This window comes from Lichenostomus cassidix, chromosome 28, assembly GCF_008360975.1.
Source record: "Lichenostomus cassidix isolate B80296 chromosome 28, HeHo_3.0, whole genome shotgun sequence".
NCBI classification, from domain to species: Eukaryota; Metazoa; Chordata; class Aves; order Passeriformes; family Meliphagidae; genus Lichenostomus; species Lichenostomus cassidix.
Genome location: NC_139508.1, coordinates 5,304,865 through 5,326,693, shown reverse-complemented (window position 1 = coordinate 5,326,693; position 21,829 = coordinate 5,304,865). Strand labels below are relative to the sequence as shown.

At 58.4% G+C, this 21,829-nt stretch overlaps 1 protein-coding gene across 13 annotated transcripts in view; it reads left to right on the top strand.

The window, feature by feature from the left end:
- Positions 1-21,829, top strand: part of UNC13A (unc-13 homolog A) — a 37,415-nt gene that overhangs the window by 10,694 nt on the left and 4,892 nt on the right. For 3 of the 13 annotated variants that reach the window (XM_085040857.1, XM_085040852.1, XM_085040847.1), the window contains 28 exons: positions 1,622-1,715; positions 2,699-2,745; positions 4,053-4,146; positions 5,431-5,502; positions 5,806-6,025; positions 6,555-6,782; positions 6,971-7,112; positions 7,500-7,669; positions 8,153-8,268; positions 8,372-8,535; positions 9,199-9,361; positions 11,464-11,532; positions 11,645-11,734; positions 11,852-11,986; positions 12,247-12,380; positions 12,829-12,914; positions 13,151-13,277; positions 13,359-13,455; positions 13,567-13,710; positions 14,830-14,913; positions 15,144-15,221; positions 15,501-15,589; positions 15,706-15,858; positions 15,992-16,115; positions 19,280-19,318; positions 20,292-20,321; positions 21,452-21,508; positions 21,649-21,729. In XM_085040857.1, the coding sequence (XP_084896983.1) occupies positions 1,622-1,715; positions 2,699-2,745; positions 4,053-4,146; positions 5,431-5,502; positions 5,806-6,025; positions 6,555-6,782; positions 6,971-7,112; positions 7,500-7,669; positions 8,153-8,268; positions 8,372-8,535; positions 9,199-9,361; positions 11,464-11,532; positions 11,645-11,734; positions 11,852-11,986; positions 12,247-12,380; positions 12,829-12,914; positions 13,151-13,277; positions 13,359-13,455; positions 13,567-13,710; positions 14,830-14,913; positions 15,144-15,221; positions 15,501-15,589; positions 15,706-15,858; positions 15,992-16,115; positions 19,280-19,318; positions 20,292-20,321; positions 21,452-21,508; positions 21,649-21,729 (3,127 nt within the window). The other 10 variants (XM_085040860.1, XM_085040849.1, XM_085040856.1 and 7 more) reach the window with 7 other exon arrangements.

Genomic DNA, 21,829 nt, shown 5'->3' with positions numbered 1-21,829 from the left:
ACCTACTGTGTCCCTGGGATGGCATCGTGCCTGGAGGCACTGAGGATGCTCAGGAGATGGCTCAGGAATGGTGCTGGTGCTTGGCGCAGGACCAGGGACCTTCTGCTGTGTCTGGAGCTTTTCCAGGTGCCTGAGCCATTGAGGTGGGGGAAGCCCACCTTGTGCTACCCAGGCAAGAGCCAGCCCCCTGGGCACGCTGCCCTGGCCCAGCCACCCCCTGTGCTAAGCAAGGTTCAAGGTGTTCAAGAAGCTGCTGGAGCTGCAGGGTTGCAGGTTTATAACCTGGGACAAACCTGGGGCTGGGGGAGGTGGGATCTTGGGGCTGTGATTTCTCTCCTCTAGCTCAAGCTCTTGGCACCCTGGATGGAGCTTGGTCAGAGAAGATTTCCTTTACAGGAGTCAATCCTCTCCCTAGGCCTAGTAAAAACTCATCCATGACCTCCTGTGCTGTTCAGGTGAATTAACTGGTGGTCAGGTTCCTGACGGAGCATGTGAATAATTCATATATTAGGGACAGATTATTCAAATACCATAATTGACCATTTCCATTTTCAGTGAGTGTTACTCCTCTGTGCAGAGGTGAACATTGACAGGCTTTTCCAGCCTTTTATTTAGTTTAAATTATAGACCAGGAATGGGGAATCTGTAATTTAAAACAATGTATAATGAGCTGGTTATTAAACAAATGGATATTTAGGCCCAAGACCTTGCAGGAGCATGGGGTCCTCAGGTCATGTCTGCTTGCAGTGCCCACGGGGCAGGGGGCCTGGGGGGTCCTGTGCTGAGATTTGGGGACCATGGATTGTGCTGGGAACCCCAGATTGTGTTGGGACCCCCAGATTAGTGCTGAGGGTCTCAGAGTAGCACCGATGATCCCAAATTAGCTTTGGGGACCCCAAAGTAGCACTGGAAACTGTGGTTCAGTGCTGAGAACCACAGGTTAATGCTGAGGACCCCAGGTTAGCACAGAGAATCCCAGATTAGCACAGACAAGGCCCTCCAGGTTGGGGCAAGTTCATCTGAGCACCCCATGGCCTCCCCAGAGTGATTCTGGACTCCCCTCTCCTGTGTCACATCACACCAGCCTCTTGCTGATATGTTTGGAGGATTTATTTTCTTTTCCTTCATGTCCTCATTTTGTAGGACAGGAGGGAAAAACCCACAACACTCAGCATGTCAGCAGCAAGGCAGACAGTTTTCCCTGGGCTTGGAGCCACAGGGGTGTTGGATGCTCTTCATGCCAGGGAGTTGTGGTGGGAAGTGGCCAGAGGACCTTGTGCTGGAGAGATGGGGGGGCAAAGGGTGTTTAATTCACATGCTTGTGTCACCCACTGTCCCCTGTGTATCACTTGGGTCCACCACTCAGGGCAGGGTCTCCCGAGGGAGGGGAAGCTCCTGGCTTCTCCCCAGTGCTCTGCCCTGACTGTGCTGCCCTTTGCAGCGGGACCTGCTGCCCTTTCAGGTTCTTCCTGGTACCAAGAGGGGGTTTTGCCATGGCCACGCTGTCTCAAGGCCCATCAGAATCCCCAAATCACAGCCTCAGACCTGCTGGGGGTGTGGGGGCTGCTGCCCCCTCCCTGGTGCTGTGCTGGGAGGTGACAGGGGATGTGTGTGCTTGCAGGGAGCCGGCAGAAGAGGAGGTGCAGGACCCTAAAGCGCGAGCCAAAGCCAACTGGCTGAGAGCCTTCAACAAGGTCTGCATGCAGCTGCAGGAGGTGAGGACCCCCCTGGCCACTGCTGCAGCCCCGGGCTGGGGGCACAGCCCCTTCCCACACCTGGGCAGCTTCCAGGGACATCCACAGACCCATCCTGACCTGGGGGTACCAACAGTGGTGCCCCACAACCCCATTCCCACCAAGTGAGATGCCCTGTAGGGGCCAGGAGTGCTGAGGACCCCCGGTGTGTGCTGCATGCGTGTGCCGGTGCGAGCCACCCACCCCCTCGCCTCTGTTGAGTTGACAATCTTTTGTTTTGTTTTTAGACTCCATCCTCCATCTTTTCTTTTTGTTTTGGCTCTGGATTCGCTCCCCGGGGTCTCGATCCCCCTCCCCACCGCTTCTCTTTTCAGTTGTCCACCACCATGGCCCTTGCACCCGCGTCTCCCCTTCCTGCAGGGAAGGGGTGTAGCCTGCCTGCAGGTAAGCATGTCCATCTGGAGCCTGCCAGCCACGTGTGTGCCTTCCCTGTGTGTGTGTGTGTGTGTGTGTGCAGGGATTGCCCATGAAGGAGAGGGAATGGTCTCTCTCCTCCCTTCTCCCCCAAAATAATCCCCTCCCTGCGGGGGAGGTGGCACTGCTGGATGACCCCTGCACACACACCCTCTTCCACGTGTTCTGGCTTTTTGCCCTGCACTTCTCTCAGACTGCTGTGGGTCCCTGAGGACCTGCTGAGCCTTTATGATGCTTCTCCATTCCCCCAAACCCCCAATTTTAGCATGGTGTAGCCATCCCCCCTATTTTGCCAGCCTCAGCCCCTCTGCTGAAACCCACCCACCTCACACAGGTCAGCCTCCTAAAGATACTTTCAGTGCCAGCTCTATGCTGGACGCAGCCCCCTTGGTTTTGGAACACACATTTCCTCTGCCCATCCTGCTCATTCGTCTATGCTCCCCAAGTGCTGTGGGCACTCACTGCCCTGGGGGAGCTGTCCCCATGCTTGTGGCTCCTGCTGTGCCCTGACACTGTCCCTTATTTTCTAGGCCCGTGGGGAAGGTGATGGAGAAAAATCTCTGTGGTTCAAAGGCGGGTGAGTACAAGGGGAAGCTGGGTACACTCTGCCCCCTGGGATCTCAGCCCCCTCCGCATTAGGATGTGATTAATGAGCTCAGCAGTGGGCTTGTGTGGGGAAGGGTTGCTGAGTTGTGGGCATGCAGGAAGGCCAGATTTTGAGGCTGAAGTTTGGGGCTGGTCAGTGCTTTTGGAGGAGTCAGCAGAGATGACACTGCTGTGTGTCTCCAAGAGCTGCTGCTGAGGGGGAGGGAGGGGAGGTGAGTTGGGGTGGGACTGAGTTGGGGTGGCAACTCCTGCTTCCCTCATGGAGTGGTGCCATGGTGAATCCTGAGCCTCTCACCTGGACGGGGTGGAGGTCTCAGTCCTGTCCTGCCCTCACAGACAGCTCTGCCATGGACCTGGGCAGAACCTGGTAGGTTGCCTGAGAGCCCTCAGATCACTCCAGGGATTTCTTTCTGACAGGGCTGTGAGGAGCCATTCCTGCCTTGGGTTCTCTTGCAGCAGAACTGGAGGCTCACCTGCTCTGTGCACCCCTTTGGGGTCCCAGAGGGAACCCCAGCTCTCCAGCCTCACGCTGCAAAGCCAAAGCTGACTAAGCCAAATGGGCAGTTTTTCTCCTGGGTTTCACTGTCATGCTCCACATGTGGAAAAATCAGTTTTTGTTGAAATCCCCTTCCCACCAGTTTTCAGTTCAATGATCCCTGCCCTGGCAGGGGTGGTGGTGGGGATGGGGATCCCATGGGTGGGTCCCAGGCCACATGGGGATTGCTTTGCAGTCCTATCCACAAAGTCCTAGATATTAGGAAGAAATCCTTTCCTGTGAAGGTCGTAAAGCCCTGGCGCAGGTTGCCCAGACCAGCTGTGGCTTCCCATCCTTGGAAGTGTCCAAGGCCAGGTTGGCAACCTGATCTAGTGGAAGGTGTCCCTGCCCATGGCAGGGGGTGGAACGAGATGTGAGCTTTAAGGTTCCTCCTAACCAAAACCATTCTGTGCTTCTGTGAAGTGCTGAGTGACCATGGAGCAATGACAGGAAGCCCCTTCCTGCCTCAGTTTCCCTTCCCCGCTGACTCTCCTCTCTCTTGCAGGCCTGGTGGCGGGCTGATCATTATAGACAGCATGCCGGACATTCGCAAGCGAAAGCCCATCCCCCTAGTTAGCGATTTGGTGAGGTTCCTCCCAAGGCACCCCCCCACAGCTGCCGGCTTCGCTCCTGCTGCGCCCCACCGGACTGCGCCGCCCGTGTCCCACTCCCCAGCTGCCTCTAACATGGCTTGTGTTCTCTGTTTTCTTTCCTGTGGCCTGGCTGGGCCTTCCCCACGGCAGGGGGGCGGCTGTAAGGTTTCTGCGCTGCATTAACAGCATGCCCGACATTAAGCCTGGACGCAAATCTCTCCCTCTAGTCAGCGATCTGGTGAGCGTGGTGCGAGGGGTTAAAGAGACAGCACCCTTGGGGGCTGCTGGCCAGCCCTCCGCCCCCCCAGGCCTGCCAGAGGGGGGCGGGGTGTCCCACACTGCTCTGGGGGGCTCCTGGCCCTCCTTGCAGTGGGGAGCTGGGCCCTCCCTACCCGAGGGTGCTTCTCTTTAACGGAGCTCTGGTCCCTACACCAAGCATCAGCCTGAGGCTTCCCGGGGCTGTATCTGGTTTCCCATTTTTTAACTGGTGCTGTGTCCCTAGTCCCTTCCTGTCCCAGCTGCCATAGGTCCCTGCAGCATGGACTGCACTGGTGCTGGACAGACAGACCCTCTGTACCAGGGGAGGGTTGGCAGTGGCTTTTACAAGTTGCCCAGACCCAACTATCTCCACTGTCCCAGTCCCAGTCCCAGTGTGTGGGGCTGGGGACCCCCCATGTATGGGCTCCCCATGATGGAGTCCCCTCCAACCCCTGGGCTCTATTGCACAGGGTCACTCTGCTGTTCTCCTGCCGGCCCTGATGACAGGAGACAGTAATTTTGGAAACCAGACACCCTTTGCCCTCAGAATTAGGTGCCCTTCCTCTCCCCCTCTCTTTACACCTTGTCAGCTCCACTGTGTGCCCTCCCTGGGATGCCACCCTCCTGTTCCCAACCCATGTCCCTCCCATTCCCCTACCCCCCTTGCTGCCCCCAACCCGGTGCCCCCACCCCCAGCCCTCTTGGGCAGCCGCTGATGCTTCTGCACTGTGCTGTGTTGGTGTTTGGGGGTGGGGGGTGATGGGGTGGGCAATGTGTGGGGTTTGGGAGGGCTGCTGCCTTTCCCTGCTGGGATTTGCAGGCTGCAGCCAGTGCTGTGGCTTGGGGACACAGTTCCCTGCCACCAGGGACTGCTCAGTGCTGGATGAAGGGGTGTTGCCCCAATTCCCACTGGTTCTGGCAGGGAAGGGGCTCTCCTGGGAAGAATTTGCACTAATGTCTTTTTATTCTCCCCTCGCCTGCCCTGGCTGCCCACAGGCCATGGTAAGTGCCCCCCACCCCGTCTCCCCAGGGGTCTCAGACATTGAGAGGCTCTGCCTTACTGGAGCTGAACTGGAAATGCCACAGGCTGCTGAACTGGTTCCTGTCCTACTGCATAATGGTGGCTGGGCTGTTCCCACTGCCCCCCATGCAGCCAGGACCCCTCCCCATCTGGCATCAGGGTCTGCCCTGGATGTTTCACAACCACTGGGAGTGGAGGAGGGACATTCCATACTCTGCTAGATCTGGGAACTCTCTTTCTTTTCCACAGTCCCTGGTCCAGTCCAGGAAAGCGGGAATCACGTCTGCACTGGCCTCGAGCACCTTGAACAATGAGGAGCTGGTAGGTGCTGGGGTGGGCTAGGTTAGGGTGGTTGGGAGAGGGAAACTGAGTTTTGGGGGCCAGGCCCACAGTGGAGATGCAGAGTCCGTGCCCCACTAGCATCCTCTGGCAATGCCAGAACATCGAGGATGCTCATGGCTGCACTTGGGGTTAGAATCATGAGATCCTTGAGGTTGGAAAGGACCTATAAGGTCCTCAAGTCCAACTGTCAATCCATCACCACCACCATTAAACCACGTCCCCGAGTGCCGTCCTCTGCCCTGCTTCAGCGTCTCTCCCCCTCTCTACCCTGTCCCTGCACAGAAAAACCATGTTTACAAGAAGACCCTGCAAGCCTTAGTGTACCCCATCTCCTGCACGACGCCCCACAACTTCGAGGTGTGGACGGCCACCACTCCCACGTACTGCTATGAGTGCGAGGGGCTGCTGTGGGGCATTGCCCGGCAGGGCATGCGCTGCGCCGAGTGCGGCGTCAAGTGCCACGAGAAGTGCCAGGATCTGCTCAATGCCGACTGCCTGCAGAGTAAGGACCTGGGGCCCACAGCCTCGTCCCTTCTTGCTTTGGAGAGGGAGGAGGGAGCAGCCCAGGAGAGTTCTGCTCCTGACTTGGGCATGGGCGAAGTGGTGGGCAGGGCAGACTTGTTCTGGGCAGGGTGTAAATCCTTCCAGGTTTGAATTAATTAATGCATGGAGTCACAGAATCGTGGAATTGTTAAGGCCGGAAAAGACCTTTAAGTTTATCAGGTCCAGCTATCAACTCAGCACCATTATGGTCGCCACTAAACAATGTCCTTAAGTGCCATACACCTACTTAAGCTGTGTGTATTTTGAACACTTCCAGGTGCCATGACTCCATCTGCCCTGAGCAGCCTGTGCCAGGGCTGGACAGACCTTTTGGGGAAGTGTTATTTTCCCCTAATATTCAACCTAAACCTCCCCTGGTCCCTTCTGTCCTCTCCCCAGGCCCAGTACACCCACCTGAGAGAGCTCTTGTCTCATTCCTGGGTACTACCAGCCCCCTGCCCCATCTCACCATGCCTGTCCTCTCCCAGGGGCAGCAGAAAAGAGCTCCAAGCATGGAGCAGAGGACCGGACCCAGAACATCATCATGGTGCTCAAGGACCGCATGAAGATCCGGGAGCGCAACAAACCAGAGATATTTGAGCTGATCCAGGAGGTGTTTGGGGTCAACAAGACCACGCACACACAGCAGATGAAGGCGGTCAAGCAGAGTGTCCTGGATGGCACCTCCAAATGGTCAGCCAAGATCAGCATCACGGGTAGGCACTTGTCACCTTCTGCCTTGGGGACTATAGGGATGTCTGCGTTGCCCAACCCCTCATCCTGCCAGGCGACTTCAGCCCCTGGGGTGACACAGGTGCCTGTTTTGGGGGTGTTGGTGTGGCTGTGGCACTGACCTCTCTCTGTTCTCTCTGCTGCGCTATGCTTGTGCTGTGCTGTGCTGCAGTGGTTTGTGCCCAGGGTCTCCAAGCAAAGGATAAGACGGGTTCCAGTGACCCCTATGTCACTGTCCAGGTTGGAAAGACGAAAAAAAGGACTAAGACTATCTATGGCAATCTCAACCCAGTCTGGGAGGAGAATTTCCATTTGTAAGTTCACCCCTGCTCTCCCTGTTCCCTTCCCTGTCCACTAGTGGTCATGCTGGGGTCTGCTGACTGTTGGCATGTCCCTGTACGGTGGGGGAGCCAGCTGGGCCTCATCCTGCTCCCACTGAGGGTGGAAGGGTGTGCTGGGGTCCCCTGGGATGCTGTTTTGTGCCATGGAGGATGTGACTTCAGAAGCTGGTCCAGGCCATGTTGGCACTGCCTGAGTGTGGCATAAACGCCACTGGGAGGGTTGGTGCCCCCGCATCTGCTCTCTTCCTCAGTTTCTGCCCCATGCTGGGATGGTCCGTTTTGTGTAGGGAAGCAGTGATAGGGAGTAGCTGGAAAGGTTTCTCTGCTCATCCCAGGGTTTTCCCCTTCTCGCCTCCCCAGTGAGTGCCATAACTCCTCTGACCGCATCAAGGTCCGCGTGTGGGACGAGGATGATGACATTAAGTCCCGTGTCAAGCAGCGCTTCAAGAGGGAATCTGATGACTTCCTGGGCCAGACCATCATTGAGGTCCGGACCCTGAGCGGGGAGATGGACGTCTGGTACAACCTCGGTAACCATCACAGCCTGGGACCCCCAGCCCTGGGCTCCAGGGGGATGACACATCTTGCTCGGGCTGGGACCCCCAGCCCTGGGCTCCAGGGGGGTGTGCTGCCAGGCATAGGCTGAAGGCTGTTGCAGCTGGGCCTGCTATTTAAAACATTTAATCTCAAAAGCCATGAAGATCAAGTGTTCTCCCAGGGTAATTTTCAGAACCCTTTGCCCAGGAGGTTCTAGAGCACCAGCCCTCTGCAAAGGGGAAACTGATGCACAGAGAGGCCACATCTCTGTTGGCTGGAAATGTGGCCAAATCCCTCTCTGCAGTGCTGTGGTGGCACTGCACTCCACCTTGGCTGCGAGCAGTGCTGGGTGTCCCCCCCAGCCCTGGCCCTGATGGACCCTCTGTCCAGGGTATTGTGCCCCTCTTTGGCGCTGGCAGTGAGCAGAGCTGCACCAGGGAAGCCTCACGCCTGGTCCCTCTCCCTGCACCCTGCAGACAAGCGCACAGACAAGTCAGCAGTGTCGGGAGCCATCCGGCTGCACATCAGCGTGGAGATCAAGGGCGAGGAGAAGGTGGCTCCCTACCATGTTCAGTACACCTGCCTGCATGAGGTGAGCAGCCCAGGCGGGCACAGGGGGCATGGTGTCCTCCTCAGCAGTGCCACTCTGCCACCACCAGCCCTGGAGAGCTGACAGGACTCATTTGTACCTCCAGAACCTGTTCCACTTTGTGACGGATTTACAAAACAATGGAGTGGTGAAGATCCCTGATGCCAAGGGGGATGATGCCTGGAAGGTGTACTTTGATGAGACAGCACAGGAGATCGTAGATGAGTTTGCCATGCGCTATGGGGTGGAGTCCATCTACCAGGCCATGACGTAAGTCCCTTGCCACCCACCTGGCTCAGAGGGGCTGCTCCAGCCCTGGTTTGGGGAATCACTGTCCCCATTATCCTCTGCTGCTGCTATTGGCACCCACCTCCCTGCCATGGGTACAGACTTTGCCCCAAGCCTGTGTACCCATCCCTCCCCTTCCCAATGCACTCTGGCACAGCCTTGTCTCAAGTCCTGTGTCCAGTTTGGGCACCACAATATCAAAAGGATCTAAAGGTGTTGGAGAGTGTCCAAAGGAGGGACATGGAGCTGGGGAAGGGTCTGAGGAGCGGCTGAGGGCATTTGGCTTGTTCAGCTGGAGCTGAGGGGAGACTCCTTGGGGGCTGCAGCTCCTTCTGAGGGGAGCCGGAGGGGCAGGGGCTGAGCTCTGCTCTGGGACAGGGACAGGAACCCAGGGAATGGCTGGAGCTGGGTCAGGGTTGGGATGATCTCAGGGAATGGTCCCTGCCCCAAGGCTGCCAGAGCTCCATGATCCCAGGGATGCCCAGGGTGGGATTGTTGGGTTGTCTGTGCAGGGCCAGGTGTTAGACTGATGATCCTTGTGGGTCCCTTCCAACTCAGGATGTTCTGGGATTCAGTAATTCATGCACCCCAAACCCTGCATCCCTTCCCATGCCCTATGCCTTCACCTCCCACCTCTTTCCCTAGACATTTTGCCTGCCTCTCTTCCAAGTACATGTGCCCCGGGGTGCCAGCCGTGATGAGCACCCTGCTGGCCAACATCAATGCCTACTATGCCCACACCACCTCCTCCAGCAACGCCAATGCCTCTGACCGCTTTGCTGCCTCCAATTTCGGGGTAAGTCCCATGGTAAGTAAACGCTCTTTCTTTTTTCTCTCCTTTCTTTGGGAGGGGGTGGGGGACTCTGGAAGCGAAACGAGCAGTGCAAAACACCCCACTCCAAACTGCAGCCGGGCAGCGCTGGGGTCAGCCCCTGCTTGCCCTAAAAAATCATCCTGCTCCTGGTTTTCAGGAAGGAAAAGGCCACCAAATTCCCAGGAGAAGGGCTAAATTGGCTCACCTAATTACTATGGGAAGCTGAGCAAACTGGGACGCTGGGTGGTAACGTAGCAGGAGTGGGGACACCTTGGTGGGAAAAATCAGAAGCAGTGGCCAGGAGCCACCACTGTAGTTCACGGGGAGTCTTGCACAGCCTCGTGTACTTTTGGGGACCCCAGCCCTGCTGCAAACTCAGCCGGTTTTGCCAGCACCCACTGGGTGCTGAGTGGGGTGGATTTGTGGCAGGGCCAGGTGCCCCTCGGGGACATGGGCAAGGAGGGGCCGAGCCCTCACCTTGGCTCCCCCTGTGCCATCCCAGAGACAGGAAATGATTGCTCGAGTTGTCACGGGTCGAGCCAGGGTCAGTGCCCAGCTCTGGGTGCAGCAAGGTGCTGGGTAGCCAGGGACACAGCCAGGGCCGAGCACAGCTCTGGGCAGCTTTGGCTCACCTCCACATTCCCGTTGCAGGGGGTAGCTAGAGCCGAAAGAGCTGTGCGTCCGGATCACACAGGAGGAGGAAACCGTACCAAAAACCTGCCTTTTCTCTAACATGGAGGATTTAAAAAACTTGTCTCTTTCTCTTTTTTTAGAGATCCTAAGGTTGGGTCCTAAAGTGCCCAGCCGTGTCGCTTTAACCCTGAGTACACGTCGTGTCCAGTGTTAGAGTGCTGCAGCCGCTCCTTGGGTGTTGGGGACACACGGTCCGGCCCAGGGCCCGGCTGGGCCATCCCGGCGAGCGCTGAAGGATTGCGGTGGCCAGCGCAGGCTGTGGCTGTGGCCAAGCCGTGGACTCACTGCCCCATCCCACCCCCATGTCCTTATCCCAGGACTCGGATGCTGCTCCAGGCTCTCTAGAGCCTTGCGGGTCAGCACAGATCTGGTACAGCCAGTGCTGTGGGGAGAACCCAGGGCTCTCATGAGAGGCCCACAGGGCTGTCCAAAGCCTCCCCACCAGCAGGAATGCAAAAGGAAATGTTCCCCCAACAATGTTTCAGGCCAATATTGGGAAGAAATTTTTCCCTGTGAGGGCCTGAGGTTGTTCAGAGCAGCTGCGGCTGCCTCATCCCTGAAAGTGTCCAAGGCCAGGTAGGACAGGGTTTAGAGCAACTTGGGATAGTGGAAGGTGTCCCTGCCCATGGCAGGGGATGGAACACAGTAACCCGTAAGATCCCTTCCAACCCAAAGCCATCTGGGATTCTGTGATCAGTTGTTTTGCCGTCAGCTCTGACCCCTGATTCACGCCTCAACTCAGGATGGGATTTGTGTCCTCCTACCTTGTGCTCCCTGGGTGGGAGCTGGGCTGAGCTGAGCTAAAGCCCCTCAGCCCCACTAGAGACTCCTCACCCAGGGTTTTTCCTGCCCTTGTCCTTCGATGCAGCCTTGTGGGGCGAGTGAGGAGTCCATGGAAATGTCCAACTCATGGGGCTACCTTGAAGATGGGCAACCACTACATGCCCTTTCCCTGCCCTTTTTCCTGAGCTCTTGGAAAGCCTCAATCCCAGGGCTACAGATCCTAGACCCCCTCTCCCAACTCTTGCCCCGAGCCCAGCCTCGGAGGTGTTCCAGTAGGCAGGGCAGGCAGAGTGGCCTGTCAGCCTCCCAGCAGTGACAGGGGACACATGGTGTCACCTCTCCATCCTGAACCACATCTGGCATGGCCACAAGTGCCCCAGGAACTGCTGAGGGCCTCGAGTGAGCCCCAGCCACCACCGAGGAGATGCTCTTCTCTGCAGACATCCCCTGCCGATGCAGGGTTCTGATGGAGGAAGGAGGGAAAGAAAGCAATAGGACAGCAGGAAGGAGAGGGATGAGCAAGGGCTGGGCTGGGAGCAGAGAAAGCCAGGGGCAGGGGTTTGGGGGCGGGTCCCTGTGCCTTTCTCCTGTTCACCTGCCCCCGGGGCATTTCTCTGCAGAAAGATCGCTTTGTCAAACTCCTGGACCAGCTGCACAACTCCCTGCGCATCGACCTCTCCATGTACCGGGTAAGGTGCCCACCCTGCCTCAGTGTCCCTACCTGAAGCAACAAGTGGCTGTTTCCTCAACCCTGCTCCCCCTGTGAGAGTTCTGTGGGCAATTCCCCTCTTTCCTTCCCAGAACAACTTCCCTGCCAGCAGCCCTGAACGGCTGCAGGATCTCAAGTCCACGGTGGATTTGCTGACCAGCATCACCTTCTTTCGGATGAAGGTACTGCTGGGGCCCCACTCACCCTGTCCTTCGGGGGACCTGACTCTCTTTGGCCACAGTTATTTGGGGGGTTGGGTGTCTGGGGGTGCTCCAAACCACCCCCTCCCTGCACACCAGGTCCAGGAGCTGCAGAGTCCCCCACGAGCCAGCCAGGTGGTGAAGGACTGTGTGAAGGCCTGTCTCAACTCCACCTACGAGTACATCTTCAACAACTGCCACGAGCTCTACAGCCGCGAGTACCAGACAGACCCGGTGCGAGGGGCTGGGGGGGATGCTGGGCACTGACCTCCCCATCCCCTGCCCTTCTCCTTTTCCTCATGCTCCTGCTCCCTCTCCAGAGTGCTCAGTCCTGTGCAGAACAAGCCCCAGGCCTTGGTTTGAGCTGTGGGGTTGAGACAGGACAGACATGGGGGCCGTGTGGGGCCTCCAGGGTATTCCCTCCTGCCCCCTTGTTAGCCCTTACACAAAACTGAGCCTAGCAGTGGGGTGACTGGAATCTCTGCTCCTTCCAGACTAAGAAAGGCGAGGTGCCCCCTGAGGAGCAGGGCCCCAGCATCAAAAACCTGGATTTTTGGTCCAAGCTCATCACCCTGATTGTCTCCATTATCGAGGAAGACAAGAACTCCTACACGCCCTGCCTGAACCAGTGAGTAGGTGCTGGGGAAGGGGATGCTGCTGTGCCTGCAGGGGGTGCCCATGTGGAGGCAATGGGAGCTTGAGGCCTTTGGAAGTGGCTGTAACATCCATTCTACAGATGGAAAAGCTGAGGTTGCTGGGAGGTGTGTGAGGGAGGGCTGGTCCACCCTGTTCATAGTCTCAAGCTATGCCAGGGGAGGTTCAGGCTGAATATCAGGAAGAATCCATGGAAAGGGTGGTCAGGCATTGGCAGGGGCTGCCCAGGAAGGTGTCGGAGGTGTCACACCTATTCCTTGGATACCCCCATCCCTGGAGGTATCCAAGGAATGACTAGGTCTGGCACTCAGTGCTCTGAGCTGGGTGACAAGATGGGGATCAGTCACAGGTTGGACTCGATGACATTGGAGGTCTTTTCCACCCTAAACGATTCTGTGATTCACACTCTCCCCTCACCCCAGGTTCCCCCAGGAACTGAATGTGGGGAAGATCAGTGCAGAGGTGATGTGGAACCTCTTTGCTCAGGACATGAAGTATGCAATGGAGGGTGAGTCCCCTCTGTCACCCTGAGCTGGGGTGGGGGGAGCAGACAGGAGCCACCCTTGGCTCAAACCTCACCTGTTCCCTGGGCAAATCCCTTTCATCTCCTCATCAACACCATGCCCAGCTTAAATCACCCCCGGAAAGCACTTCCACCTTCATCTCGTGGCCCTGGAGCTGCCCTTGGGGAGTCACTCTCCAGATTTGGGACTCAAAGTGACGCCACAACTTTTCCCTGTGCAGAGCACGACAAGCACCGCCTGTGCAAGAGCGCAGACTACATGAACCTGCACTTCAAGGTGAAGTGGCTGTACAACGAGTATGTCACCGAGCTGCCCTCCTTCAAGAGCCGTGTGCCCGAGTACCCCGCGTGAGTGCAGCCCTGGGGCCGCAGAGGGGGGATGGCACCACGGGGGCTGCTGGCCTCACCACGGATGTGTCTCTCTTCCAGCTGGTTTGAGCCCTTTGTCATCCAGTGGCTGGATGAGAATGAAGAGGTGTCACGGGATTTCCTGCATGGAGCACTGGAGCGGGACAAGAAGGATGGGGTATGAACAGGACTGGGGACGCAGTCTCGGGGGCGAAGGGCTTGTCCCTTGATGCCCAGTGTGTCCTGACTGTGGCCAAAATTTCCCCTGCTGACACCTCCTCTCCCACAGTTCCAGCAGACCTCGGAGCATGCACTTTTCTCCTGCTCTGTGGTGGACGTTTTCTCCCAGCTCAACCAGAGCTTTGAGATCATCAAGAAGCTGGAGTGCCCCGACCCCCAGATCGTGGGGCACTACATGCGACGGTTTGCCAAGGTGGGCACTTGCCAGGGCAGAGGTCAGCACCACCCCTGGAACCCCAGTCCCTGCCCTGGCTGGAGCTCCTGGGCTCTCTGTGCCCCCTCCATCCAGCTGTGGGTAGCCAATGTGCCACCGACACACCCTGGCACACTCCCAGCTCTCCTGGCACAGGAGATTAATTAGTTATGAGCTAATTTATGAGGTATTTGCTTAATTAATATAGATTAATTAAAACTGGCTTGCTGCAATGTAGGAGGGAGTTGCATGCAGGCTTGATGGCTGATACCTTCCCAGCTGTGCTGGTGATGGATCTGCCCATGGAGACCAAATGTGGCTCATGTGGCTCCTGGTGCATGAACATGAGCCAGGTGTGCCCAAGTGGGCAAGGAGGCCAGCGGCACCTGGCTTCTGCCAGCAATGGTGTGGCCAGCAGGAGCAGGGCAGTGCCTGTTCCCCTGTGTGGGCACTGCTGAGGCCCCAGCTTGAATCCTGGGGTCAGTTTTGGGCTCCTCACAAGAACGACACTGAGGGACTGGGGTGTGTCCAGAGAAGGGAACAGAGCTGGGGAAGGGTCTGGAGCACCAGGAGCAACTGGAAGAGCTGGAGGGAAGCTCAGCATGGAGAAAAGGAGGCTCAGAGGGGACCTTCTGGCTCTGCACAACTCCCTGACAGGAGGCGGCAGCCAGGTGGGGGTCAGGCTCTGCTCCCAGGGGACAAGGGACAGGACAACAGCAAATGGCCTCAAGTTGTGCCAGGGGAGCTTTGAGTTGGATATTGGGAAATTCCTTCACAGAAAGGTTTGTCCAGGCCTGGCACAGGCTGCCCAGGGCAGTGGTGGAGTCACCATCCCTGGAAGTGTTCCAAAAACATGTGGGCGTGGCATTTGAACACATGGTTTAGTGGTGAATGTGGTGGTGGTGCTAAGTTGATGGCTGGACTTGAACTTCAAGGGCTTTTCCAACTTTAGCAATTCCATGATTCTATGATCCATGGGGCCAGAGCGTCTGGGGGTCCCAGTGTGTATCCAGACATCAGTTTATTTCACTGCTATGGGACTCATGGTTTCCTTCTCTCCCTCCTTCCCCTTTGTTGCTGCTGTCTGGGTGTCTTCATTGCTGCCCTGTTTGGCTGCAGACCATCAGCAATGTGCTGCTCCAGTACGCTGAGATCATCTCCAAGGATTTTGCCTCATACTGCTCCAAGGAGAAGGAGAAAGTGGTGATGTATCTCCCTTCTGCTGTCCCCACACAGTGATCCCAGCTGTCCCCTCAGCCCCAGAGCTGTTTGGTCCCTTCCTGATGGCAGTTCCTGACATGCTGCCCGGGTGGCTTCCATGCCATCCCTGTCCTCATGTCCCCCAGTGCAAGGCGGGAGGGTCCTGGAGCTGTGGGCAGCTGTTCCAGCCATATTTATTGGTGCTGACCCTTCTCTCCATCCCATTCGTCCAGCCCTGCATCCTGATGAACAACATCCAGCAGCTCCGTGTCCAGCTCGAGAAGATGTTTGAAGCCATGGGTGGGAAGGATGTGAGTATGAGGTGGCTCCAGGAGGGAGCCCTGTGGGGGACTGGATCATTCCCTTCCCCACAGAGGTAGTGCCTTCCCCAGTTCCTCAGCACTGGGAGCAGACCCCAGTTCCTCACTCTTGTGTGGGATCACACTGTCCTACCCCATGGCACCCTGCTCTCACCCCATGTTGGACTGGGAAGGGCTTCAGCCTGTCCAGGGGTGCATTTGGGGTGCAGAAACCTCCCTGAGGGCTGGTTCAGAAACCTTGTCAGCTTTTCCAACCTGTCCCTCCTGCAGCTGGACACAGAAGCCAGTGATATCCTCAAGGAACTGCAAGTGAAACTCAACAATGTCCTTGATGATCTGAGCCGAGTCTTTGCCACCAGGTACAGCGGGGTGAGAGGGCAGGTGCAGCAGGTAGAGGAGAGGTCTGGGGGTCCAGAAGCTGTGGCTGGGGATTCTGGGGGGATATGCTGAGCTGCCTGTGTGTTGTGGTCCCCAGTTTCCAGCCACACATTGAGGAGTGTGTGAAGCAAATGGGTGACATCCTGAGCCAGGTGAAGGGCACTGGCAACGTCCCTGCCAGCACCTGCAGCAGCGTCGCGCAGGATGCCGACAACGTCCTGCAGCCCATCATGGACCTGCTGGACAGCAAGTGAGTGTGGGGGCTACTGGAACCCCCACCCTGCCCGTCCTGCCCTCCTCAGGGAGTGTGAGGAACCTGCAGGGTTGGAGTGACAGGGGAGGCATGACACTTGGGGTCCTCCAACGCTGTCTCCTCTGCGCAGCCTGACGCTCTTCGCCAAGATCTGCGAGAAGACGGTGCTGAAGCGGGTGCTGAAGGAGCTCTGGAAGCTGGTGATGAACACCATGGAGAAGACCATCGTCCTGCCCCCACTCACAGACCAGACGGTGAGTGATGGGGAGAGGGACCAGGGACCCTGAGACACAGGTGACTGACTGGGGCCAGTGTGGGACATTGCTGGCCAGGTGCCATCGCTGGCACCTGAGAGGGTGGGGACTTCACTGATGTCTCCAAACCCATGCCCAGCTCCTGGCCAGGGAAGGGATGGAAGGGAGAAAGGTCATCCTTGCCTCAGGTGCCTGGTGCAGCCCAGCACCTTCCTGGTTGGCTTTGTCAAAGGACCTTCCTGCCACCTCCATTGTGGCATCAAGAGGGGACACTGGTCCTTTCTTATCCATCCTTTCCTCAGGCCTGGGGCACCATCTCATGCCACGTTCATTCACACTGGCTGTGACAGGCTCCCTGTGCCAGGAGGTGAATCCAGAGGCTCCTGGAGTGTGGGGAGACACTGCCTGTTGGCCTTGCTGAGGGGCTGGGGGTTTCATGAGGATGGGGGGACATATTCCCCAGCAGGGTTGAGCTGTTCCTTGCTCCTGGGGGTTCTAGGGAAGCAGAGAAAGCACAGGGAATGGCCCCTCTGTGAGGCTCTGTATGGCATCGCTGTAAGTCAGGCAGGAAAGGGTGACACCTAGTGCTCTGAGCCAGCCGTACACCTGTCCCTGTCACTGTGGTGGCTTTTGTCACTGTTACAAAGCTGGCCTCAGGCTCTTCCTTGGAGTTCCTGGAGCTACCAGCCTTTATCTCACCTTTCTATGGCTGTGGAGCTCCTGTGCTGTGTCAGTGAGGGACAACACAGTGGTGACATGTCCAGCCCTCAGTGGAGCCACCTCAGTGCCCTGAGCCTGGCTTGGGTCAGCCCCACATTGCTCCTGACTGGGCTCACACACCCTTGGCTAAAGGTGACCAAATCTTGCAGGAATGCTGGTGCCACTGAGTCCCAGTCCCCATCCCAGTCCCTTCCCTGCCATGCTCCAGAGGCAGTGGGCTCTGTGCTGAGGGCAGAGGAGGGGGCACAGATATGTGGCTCTGTTGGGTGGTTTTCCTCAGGGCAGACAGTCCTTGGAGAAAGCCGTGCTGAGACTGGTCCCTCGGGCAGGGGACAGCCTGCCCAGGCGTCCCTGGGTGCCAGCTCATGTGGGGGCTGGAGAGGTTGGTGGTTTGGGGGTACAGGTCAGAGCCAAATGTCAAGTGGGGTCCCTGGAACTGAGCCCCCCTGGAGCAAAGCCCCCCTCCACAGTCAGGAGGGACTGGGCAGGTGGGGATGGGGCACCTCGGGGGCTGTGGAGGCCTACGGTGCAGTGGCAGGGCAGTGACACTGAGTGCTGTGAATGGGGGACACCCCTGGCCCTGGCAGGGGTGGGGGGCAGCCAGGGCTGGCACTGGGGAGGATGGAGGAGGCGGGGGCCGACACTCACGTCACGGTTGTTCTCTCCAATTGCTCCTCTCGCCTCTCAATGGCAGATGATTGTAAGTACGGCAGCTCCCTGTCTGTCTGTCTGTCTGTCCGCTCTGTGTCGGTCCTGGCCTCGCCGGTTCTTGTCTTGTGTGGCTGCCCGTGCCCTGCCCACACCCTCCTTCGGCTCCTGACCTGGTCCAGCTCCTGGTCCCCACCCCTGTGCTGCCCGCCTGGCACTGGCTCCTGGCCGGCACATGCCAGCGGCCCCTCCTGGATGTGGTGGGTGGAGAGCTCTTGGGCAGATTGGCAGTGCCGGGACGTGGGGAGGGACAAGGGGAAGCGATGGGCTGGGAGGGGACTGTGATGGCAGTGCCATGTCATCGGGGACTGCCAAACCAGGGCGCCGTGCTGAGGGGAGAAATGCCGCGGGAGGCACGAGCAGGGAGCGGTGTGTGCCTGGAGTCAGGGCTGCTCTTCCTTTCCTCATGCCTCAGTTTCCCCTCGAGGCCCTGGCTGGGGTCTGGCTGTGGTGGGGGTGAGGGCAGAGGCTTTCCCTGCCATGAGAAGGAGAAGTCTCTCAGGAGGACACAGCAGTCCCTGGCCCGGATGCTTGGTGGCAGGGCAGGCTGCTGGCACGAGTTGTGAGGCTCCTTCCCTGATCGGGATACGACCCTGGGAGCCTGGATTCCTGGTTCCCTTCTCAGCATTGCTGCTGGGTCCTTGCATGGCTTTGACTGAGCAGTTTCCTTCTGTCCTCTTCTGACCAGTCTGTGGCCATGGGTTTGTGTACTGGGGGCAAGGGAAGGGCAATCCCCCCCTCCTCCAATCCTGTCCCCACCCCTGCTGTGACTCAGGCACCCATGCAGGAAGAGCAGAGGGGTGGGAGCCAGCAGTTGGGTGCTGTTGCCAATCCCTCTTGGGAACAACCACCCCCTGTGCTGTCCCCCAACACCTTTTGTGTCCAGCAGCAGGATTTGGGGAGGCCCTGGGGGCAGCCTGGGGCTGAGCTTCCCCTCAGACCTCCTGGGGACCTCATGGGGACCCCATGGGGACCCCATGTCCCCTCCTTGCTGAGGCTGTGGGAAATGGAGCAGTGTCACCTCTGTGTGGTACAAGCTCCTCTTGTTCACCCATCACACTGTGCCAGGGCCAGAAGCCCTCCTGGCAGCCCTGCTTGGCCCTACCTGTGCTGCTTGTTCCTCCTGAGGCTTCCTGGCCAGCTGACTCCCTGCTCTTCTTCCTGGTTCCAGTATGCCCCAGTCCACCCTGGGAGCCCAGTTTGTCCCCGCTATGGCCCTGCTGCCTCATTTCACCCAGTTTTTCTTGCCTGGATCAGTGTGGGGTTGTCACTGGGCCCAGTTCTGCACAGACCAGAGCTCTGTGTGCCAAACCCAAATCCCAGCTATCCCCTTCCTGCTCCCTCCCCAGCGCTGGGAGCACCTGCCAGAGCTGGAGCAGGATGTGTGGGGGCACCAGAGCCTGCCCACACACAGCTGGATCCTGTATTCCGGTAAGGATCATCCCTCATGGATTCAGCATCTCTGTATCCCAGCGAGGATCATCCTCATAGATTCAGCATCCCTGCATCCCTGCAGTTTCCCAGTGCGAGGACAAGTTCTCCAGCAGTGCAACATCCTGCTTTCCAGTGGGGATCCAGCACCCTGATGACACCAGGCCCTCACTGAGTATCCTGGTGGGGACCAGTCCCCCATCGGCTGTCCTTCAGGAGCTCGTGATGTCTGTCACCTATGCCCCTGTGTCCTGTCCCACGCTGTCCCCCCACCCCACACTCAACCTCTGACATTGCTTCTACAGGGCACGCTCTTGAGAAAACATGGCAAGGGGACAGAGAAGGTAAATAGCTGTGGGCTCCGTGTGTGTCACCACCCCGGGGCCACACTCGTGGCCTCACACCCGCCTGCTGTGGAGGTCCAGGCTTGTCCGTGCTTCCTCTGTCGTGCTGTCTGGATGTGCTGTTGCCTGCGTGGTGTTGTGGTGAGGTGTGCTGTGCTGTGTGCCGGGGACAGTCCCGGTTCTGTGTGTCCTTGGGATAGGGAGTGGGGGCTCTGTGGTGTTTAGCCCCCGTGGGGGCATGTGGGGTGTCACCCATCCCTTTGGGTTACACTGCCCCACAGCCCTCAGCACCAGCTGCCTGGCTGGGACGGCAAGTGGATGAGACCCCTTACATGGGAGACTCTCCACACAACCCCATCCCACTGTGGGGGGTCAGGAAGAGGGGTCCCCCATGCTGGGCCATGCTCCCTTCTGGGGGCCTGGGGCTGCTGAGATCCCCTAGATCTCTAAGCCCACTCCCCCTTCCTTGCTGAGCCCCAGCCCTGCCCCAAGGGCGTTCTCCAGCACGTGGGCTCTTGCCCTGTCTGGGGGCTCCTCACCATGGGGTGGGGACCCAACAGTGACCCCAGCCTGCTCCCCAAATCCTGGGTCTTGGGAAGAGCCATGCCAGCACCCATCTGGGCAATACCTGTGGCTCCCCCTCCTCTCCTGGGGGACACTGGCTCCTGCCCAGTTTGCTGAGTGTGCTGGGTGAGCTGGTTCCCTGATCTCCCGGCCCCAAATGGGGTGTGGAGCAAACCTGCCCCCCTCAGAAGAGACCTGTACACTCATCACAGCTTCACCAGCACGGTAACAGGGCTGAGCCTTTGCAGCTGTAAACTGGTGCCAAACCAGTGGCACCAGCGGAGAGCTAGGCACAGCCAGAGGAGAGTACACGGCTGGAGCCCTCGTGGCCAGGGGATGTGGGGGGCCTGGAGCCGCGGCTGAATGCTGCTGGGGTCACCAGTAACTATCCCTTGCTGTTCTCTTCCAGAGCAGGGTGAAGCTGCCCAGTCACACTGAAGTAAGGACATGGCTCTTCTGCTCCCCACTTGGCACTGCTCTCTCCCCTTCCCTCCTCCCCATCCCTTGTCCCCTGTGCTCTGGTTTGGGGGGTCCCAGCTCAGTCCAGTGTCCTGTCATGCTCTGTTTTGGGGACATCAGTGTCCCCAGCTCCCAGCCTGTCCACTGACTGGGGGAGAAGGGAACATTGAGAGTGGGATTAATGGGACAGAACCAGGTGAGCGGAGGGGTGGGCACAAAGGGTTTGGGGGGGTACAAAATGAAGTCATGGAGGGGGCAGACCCCTGAAAAGGTAATGGTTAGTGGGAGAAATGCTGAGGTTTCTCTGTTGGGAAGGAAGTCCTGTTGGGAAGGACTGTTGGGAAGGACTGGAGGTACTGGTGCTGGGAGAGGGAAGGTGGTGGAGGTCTCTGGGCTTCAGATTATCCAGTCACATTGGCACATTTGGAGGAGTTGAGAAGGGGAGCTTGTGCTCAGTCCAGTAAGAGGTGCCAGCCCAGGGCAGTGAGCAGGATCTGCCTGTCCAGGTGGCTGCTGTGCCCATGAGCCCCACATAATGGCTCTGTGGCCCCTGCCATGGTGGGGGCACAGGGCAGACAGAGGCAGCCTGGGGCTCCCACCTGGGGGGTTCCTTGGAGTGCGAAGAGGCTGGGAACCTCCCTAGGACTGGGCAGGGCTCCGTGCGGCAGAGGGGTGTTTGGTGGCTGTGGGGTGCAGGCCACGTCCTCCCTGTCCCCTGCATTTGCTCTCTGCTCTCAACGTGTCTGATGTCCGAGTGGTCAGTGCCGTCCTGTGCCAGGCCCTGCTGGAGCAGGTGCTTGGAGCACAGGGAGCAGGATGGGACCCTTGGGCCGGGCTGCTTATGCTGAGCAGAGCATGAGGTCCCTGACGTCAGGGTGACATCCTGTCCTGCAGTCCCCAAGTCCCCAGCCTCACACCTGTGCTAAGAACTTGGGCTGAGACTGGGACTGCCAGCCCCGTTCCTGCGTCACCTTCCTGGCTGCGGTCCCCTGGAGCCTGGGGGAGCCCCTGGAACTGCAACAAGCTTCTGGCATGATGGGCCCAGCCTGCCCATGCCACCCCCAGCCCAGCTGCTCACCAGGGCCGTCCCTGTCTCTTTGCTCTCTGCAGGGCACACAGATGATTTTCAACGCGGCCAAGGAGCTGGGGCAGCTCTCCAAGCTGAAGGTGAGGGCTGGGGGTCTATGTTGCTCTCTGCTCTAGGGTGGGTGCCACTGCCACTGCTGCCAGGACCCCTTGCTGGCTTGCTAAAGGGGGTGGCAGTGGGGTCCTGGCCCTGTACTGAGAGCAGGATTTGTGCCCCCCAGGACCACATGGTGCGTGAGGAAGCCAAGAGCCTGACCCCAAAGCAGTGTGCTGTGGTGGAACTGGCACTGGACACAATCAAGGTGAGGGCACTCTGGGGGACTTGGGGTGCCTCCAGGGCTCTGACCCTGATGCACAGACACATGGAGCACCAGGGGAACCCCAGCAGCACTGCTGAGCATC